This window comes from Glandiceps talaboti, chromosome 9 (genome assembly GCF_964340395.1).
Source record: "Glandiceps talaboti chromosome 9, keGlaTala1.1, whole genome shotgun sequence".
NCBI classification, from domain to species: Eukaryota; Metazoa; Hemichordata; class Enteropneusta; family Spengelidae; genus Glandiceps; species Glandiceps talaboti.
In genome coordinates, this window is record NC_135557.1 from 12,887,523 (window position 1) to 12,894,623 (window position 7,101).

The window sequence follows — 7,101 nt, forward strand, 5'->3', positions numbered from 1 at the left end:
TATTATTGTCGGGGTGTTGAAATGTCGGGGTATATTATTGTCAGGGTGTTGGAATGTCAGAGTATATTGTATGTAGTATCGGTGTTTATTAGTCAAGATGTCGGAATGTCCGAGTTATTGGTCGGAATATGGGAATTTCGGGGTTTATTGGTCGAGTTGTGGGAGTGATGGTGTTATTGGTCGGGATTGAGAATGTTTGGGCTTCATGGTTGGTTGTGAGATTGGCATTAAGTATTGGTTGTGGTGTGGGAATATCAGGGTTTATTGGTTGGGCTATTGGAGGGTCAAGTTTAATTCATCGATGTGGTCTGTCAGACCAAACAGGATAGCTGTATACATTGCGAAAATGAATCAGGGGTGTGGCCTTGTTACTAAGACAACGACAAGATTAAGTCAACAACTAATATTATCTAACTAACATAGACACACACGAAGACTATCATTGCAATAATGTTAATATGAGATGTGAATAAATGTTAATGTAATTACACTCACTGTAGAGCGGAATCTATAATTGCAAGTATATCTTGACACATTCAACTTCGTTCGGTTTGTTACACTTTCCTGATTACAGAGTGAGTGATTTGATCTGCACAACCAAGGCACCACTATAGCTCCTTGTGTAGTCTATCACAGGCAACAATAATATCAATGTACTTAGGTTTTATGTATCTTAGTTTGCTGATAATGTGCTTTCATTAGTATAGTAGTAATGTATTAACTGGGTTATTTGAGGGGGGGGGAGCATCAGCCCAGGAAATAACGGTATTTCCACAGGGTCTGTAGGTTCGCTTGGTTGCCATGAAACACCAACTAGAACCTTTTTTTCAGCTGTATTCCTCTTTCGATGGAACACTGTTGCCTCTTTGGTCATAGCAGACATTAACAAGAATTAGATGAACATTTAATATTCATAAATTCTAAGTGCTTATTTCCTTCAGATAGAGTCATGAATATGCATTGTTCATCTAATAAATATACATCACTACTAAGACCCGTGAGACTACAGTGTTATGATTGAAAGGACAATAGAGAAATGAAAAAAAAGTTTGAATTTCGTGTTTCTTGGTAAACAAACTATATTAATGTGATGTGACTTTCCAGAACCCAAAGTTTATGAAAACACCATTATATCCTGAAATGGGGTTCGCTTTATTGATGTATACTTTTTCCGTTTTAGCGAAGGGAAGCCCCTGAATGTGATGGTAAGTACAACATTAAGCTTTTTAATGAGAAAGTTCATTAAATGACCTTTTTCAGTGATGTACAAGTGTTACTCTTGGCAACAATAGTACTCGATGATGAATATCAGATTTGCTACCAAGTAAGGTTGTACGGTATCACAATAAAACACCTCTACTAGAGTTCAGCTTAATATTCTGTAACCGTGATTGCAATTCCACTACCTGTTAATGTTGTGTAACAGAATAACCCGATTCAATATTTTTAAACGATTAAAGAAAAAGAGTTTTATTAACTTTCAAATTCAACCTGTTGAACAGTCATGCCGAAAATACGCAAATAGAAGGCGTGGGCCAATTACCCATGTTATTATCAATGACGTCACCACAACATATGGTGATGTAACAACAATATATGGTGACCTCATAACAACATGTGGTGATGTCACCACATAGTGACGTCACAACACCAATGGAAATGAAATTGTCAGTAACTTCTAGATAGATTTATTGAGACTCAATTAAAAGGTTTAGTTTACTAATATTCTCAATGAATGGTGGAATATTGTATAGAATCTCAGAACACTAATAAAAGGTATGAGAGTGAAAACGGCTTCATTGTTTGACGCTGAGGACATGTCAACAGAAGCTCTCGGGTAATTTCACTAAGTTGACATGTAACATATTTGAATCTTTCATGCTTCAAACAGTATTTGGACCGCTGTCTGTTGGAAATAAAGATTATATGTTTTATACCAAATCGTTTAACTGGATCAATGCAAAAGATCACTGCGCAAACAAATTAGGTGGCGAACTGGCTTCTGTAAAAGACGCGGCAACTCAAGAAGCTATCGAACAGTACATTACAGACCAAAATTTGACAGAGTTGGTGAAGGGAAAAGGTTTCTGGATAGGACTCAATGATCGGGAGACGGAAGACGAATTTGTGTGGATAGATGGTGAAGCTGTAACCTACATAAATTGGTCGGCAGGAAATCCTAATAATAACACTAAAAAGGACCCGAACGGACAGGACTGTGTGCAACTATGGTAATGTATCGCTACCATCCATACTGCCCTCAAAGTTTTCAATAGCAATAGTTTTAAATGAACACGTCACGTGACTGATCATTAAAAGAGCCTCCTAAGGGAAATGTTCACAGTAATTTGACGTGAAGTGGAAAGCTGTGTTTTATTATTACATCATTACGTAATACGTACTCGTATAACGTCAATATTTAGAGTGAAGACACATTATTGAATTATTGTACGTTTGAAATAACAGTGCAGAAACATGTAATCGAGTAGATCTGTATCATCACAGAATGTAGTTTCTGTCAAATCCTTGATAATTGTCAGAGCTACGCTCAAATTACAATTGCTGTTTTTATAAACACCTGCACACAGAGCAATGCGAGAGAGAGAGAGAGAGAGAGGCATGCAGACAGACAGAGCCAGAAAGAGAGAGAGAGAGAGAGAGAGAGAGAGAGAGAGAGAGAGAGAGAGAGAGAGAGAGAGAAACAAACAGATAGACAGACAGAGACAAACAAACAAACAGGCAGACAGATAGATAGACAGACAGAGAGAAAGAGACTAAGGCATACAGAATTTAGAGAGGCATTCTCATGGTAGTTACCCGTACGATATATCATTTTTTTTACAAATGTGTTCTGTAAATGAGGTTGAAATCACAACCCCCCCCCCCCGTTTAATTATTTAAAAAGCGTGTTTTGAAAGAATGCATCTTTTTGTACTGAACTGTCACCGCAAAATACGTGATTCGACAACAGAATTGTTCAAAGAACTATTAAACATTCTGTCAATACTCACGTTGTAATCAAACGTTGTCAGTCACTTACCTGTCTTGCATTACAATACACAATGGAATGTGCCGAAAGCCTAAGAGGGCGTCCTTTGCAATTGAATAAAACTTTCCATAAGTTCACATACATTACTATTAATATCAGTATGACGATCGTTGTATGAATGCCAGGTGTTATCTCAGACTTTGGAATTCCCTGTCGACATTTCACCAACTACAATGATTCAATCACTGGTTTGTCTTTTGTAATACGTTTTCTCTATTTCGTTGCAGGACAAAGAAGGACTACAAATGGGACGATGATTACTGCTGGAAAAGGAAATCCTTCATTTGTGAATTTGAAGTCATGCCTTAGAGGATGTAGGCTTAGGTAAGCAGTGATTTGTTTTTAATTTTTATTTTGAAACCGAGGAGTAGTACATGTATGTACTAGCTTCACAATATACATACATACATACATACATCCATACATACATACATAAATACATACAGTAGTCGGCATGGTAGCCTACGTATTTCCACATTTTTTCATACGTATTAAAAATTTCGTCACCGGCTCATGTGAAAGTTACAATTTGATACCAGGTTTGAGTTCAGTCAGTTTCAAGTGATGGTTAGTCATGTTTCAGTACCAGTGCCTTTTGAATATGTAAGTAAATTTTTTCCAAAATACAAACTCAGCTTGTGCCCACGTAACATCAATTTTTTTACACTCTACTGAAATATGATTGAAATTAATACTTGGTTTCTGTTTTATATCAAATTATCATATCCGTGACATGTGTACATTGTCAATCATTCAAATCAAAGAGAAAAGACTTTAAATTTCTTGTGGCATTATTATTCCTTCAAATTGAAAAGAAACAATGTGAATGAAACGCAAATTCCAGATAGTCTGTCCACTCTATATTCTTTGTAATTATATACGTGTACATATCTATATGATAAGTTATAACAGTTCTCTGCTGCGAAAAGTGGAATACCAATGTCCATTAGATCACCTAATCAACTTAAATCATTTCCAAGATCAACTGTCCACAGACTTGTATTTATATTAAGTTACAGGTTAAAGAAAAAAGTCCAGGCAAGCTTATTTTGCCATTTAGTACACTTGTATTGATTTCTGCTATCAGCTGTCAGCTTACATATGAAGGGGATTAGTGCCAACATGAACTAACGACACTTGTTGTGATTTTTTATCACTTTGACGTAGGTCATAAAGGCCTAGAGCTGAAAATGTGTTTTGGTTTTCACACAAAATTACATTTTTGGAGTTAGGCCCTTATGACATTATCCCCTTTTGGTGATAAAATGGCTCCATAGAAAACTGTCTCAACTTGAAACATTGTAGATGAGCTCTACTTCTCTTGACTTGTGTTCAGTAATTTTGAGGACTTCCTGTAGCATTATACATGATAGTGGACCATTACCTCTAGTAATGACGTCACATTATCCACAATCGCCTTGTCGTTTTTAAAAAATATATATATATATATAAATATATACTTTGACATCGAATTTCCAGATATATATCATCAAATGATGTAAATCTCTAGTGCAACACAAAACGTGACCTTTTCTATTGTGAATCATCCTTCCCTATACTAAATCTTGTCTTTTTCATCTTTTTCGACAGATAATGGGGATAAACGAAGTAGTTTGCCTGTGTCTGTCTATTGTAAAGTTTCTTCTTAACCTAGAGCTCTGCAATCATGCTTACCGTCGCAGAAAGGATGTCATCCTATATAAAAAATTTGAAATGAGACTATATATTTCCATACTTTTCCTTGATCTTTGTATTTTACTTTGGCATTGTTGATGCTATCAAAATAATCATAGTATACAAATAAACACTAAATATATACAACAGTCAACAGTCATTTCACTGTGATGATATGGCATGTGTTTGTATGCCTGACCTACTACTCCAGATCACGAATCAGTAAATCTTAAACTTAGTTCATCATGGAAGTTGGTTCATAGGACGTGGTCCACCAACTCAAAGATTAGGTATAGTCTGTTTTATTCGTTTGTCAACACCCCCCCCCCCGCTCCTTCGCCCTCTCCCACACTAATTACTAACCCTTTCTAATCACCTCACCTACTCCTCCTGCCACTGTTTTCTGTCAGTCTGTCTGTCTGGGTCTCTATCTGCTTGTATGTTTGTATGTCCCGTTTACCTCCATATCACTCAAGAGAACTTTATACAAGATAGTAACTCATACACATGTAATAGGTCACATGTGAACATCGATGTGGAGATGACTGAAAGTGACAACTTGTTTGAGATGAGACTATTTCAATCAAATTATGAACATATCTAGAGCTATTGGCAAATTTTAAGGTTACTAGGGCCATTTGTGTCCAAATATTTTGAAGAAAATATGCAGAATAACACTTCTGGAAACATCTCACCAAGTTTCAGTCTTTTTGAGATATATTTTTTTGACCAAAATTCACATTTTTACACATAATTTGCATATTACTGATGAGATCATTATATGCTTAATATTTCTTCATCTATACACCCACAGATGCATCCCTCTTAAATTTCAGCCCATTCTGCAGAGTGGTTTTGGAATTGTAGTTTTTTGACCATAAAGACACATTTTTAGCCCTGATTTGCATATTACTAAGGGATTCATCACGTGAACCTTATCAGTTCAGCTGTGCTAAAAATGAAATCCCAAAAATATGGGGAGGTCAGGTCTGTTGAAATGTATTCTATTTATTTTATGGCCTAAACAGTAATTTAAAGTGTATCATACTTTATGCTTTGTCGTGTAAATTTTCCTGGGAAAGTTTCAGCAGGAACGAAAATGTTGTGTACAGCACTTTAACACATAACAGCGGATTACTGTAAATCTGATAGCTCGCTGCTACTGTATGTGAAGTATCCAGCTCCTGTTGTATTGGAATTGAACAGCCATCTTTAATTACTCTAAGAGTACTCTTTGCAACATGTGTACGGGTGATAACAACACGAGATGTTCCCATAAGGGAAACATGGTACACAATCTTGAAATCATCACTTTCAAATAGAGATTTATCTGCAACACTGATACACTGCCCGATAACCTGTGATATATTTTTATGCGCAAACGATAATGGTTCCTTCTGTCTATGTCTTGCAGTCGATCTGATGTTTCTTCCTAGTTCCTGTATGACACCTTTGTTCTACAAAAAATAATAAGAGGAAAACATTTAGAGATATACATGATGGTACTTATCAACTATTTCAGAGTAAGGATTTTATCTCAATGAATTCACTACTACTACGACTACTATTATTATTACTACTACTACTACTACTACTACTACTACTACTACTACTACGACTACACACTACTACTACTACTAGTACTATTACAACTACTACTACTACTACTACTTCTGCTGCCATCACCACCACCACCACCACCACTACTACTACTACTACTACTACACTTGAGCGCTTATGTGTGGTATTCATGTCTGTGGCGGTGAGAAGATGTTGTATATTTGCTTGAATGTATATTCAATGTTAGCAACCACTTTACTGGTTAATTTCCAGTGTGATAACACTCACACAATTCATCAGAGTTGAATTGTACAAGGAAGCATCAAACTACATGTGTACATGTACATACCTCACTTAATACAAGTGGGATTCCCTCTTTAATGTCATCAATGGATTTAAATAAACCCGTCTTGTGTACAAAGAGTACATTTGTCTCTGATGTCACCTGCTCCCCACAGATGTCAAAATAGTACCTTGTGTCCTTGCGTAACCTAGACAGAAATATATAGTAGAAATATAAAAAGTTAAAAAAGGACAGCAATAATGTCATAGCGATTATGCCAATTAAAAAGATACAGTCACTCAACACCAAAAAGGGATTATTTTTTATCTACATGTATAGATCCTGGAAAACTTCAACTATGTCAGCATTGTCTTAAAGATTGCAAAACGCAAACACACTTCACAGATTTTACATGTCTGTATGAATCATACTATGATAATTTTATGTCTGGCCTTAACTCAAAGGTCATCTAAAACAAATATTGTATCTGATATTAAGCAGGCAGACAGTTGAAATCACATGGCTTGTGCTTGTA

General features: G+C 36.0%; 1 protein-coding gene across 1 annotated transcript; it reads left to right on the top strand.

The window, feature by feature from the left end:
* The first annotated feature begins 1,878 nt into the window (after nt 1-1,878).
* LOC144439824 (salivary C-type lectin 2-like) lies at nt 1,879-3,358 on the top strand. The gene is made up of 2 exons (XM_078129057.1): nt 1,879-2,231; nt 3,277-3,358. Exons 1-2 carry the CDS (start codon nt 1,879-1,881, stop codon nt 3,356-3,358), a joined length of 435 nt encoding a protein of 144 aa, XP_077985183.1.
* Nucleotides 3,359-7,101: the final 3,743 nt, after the last annotated feature.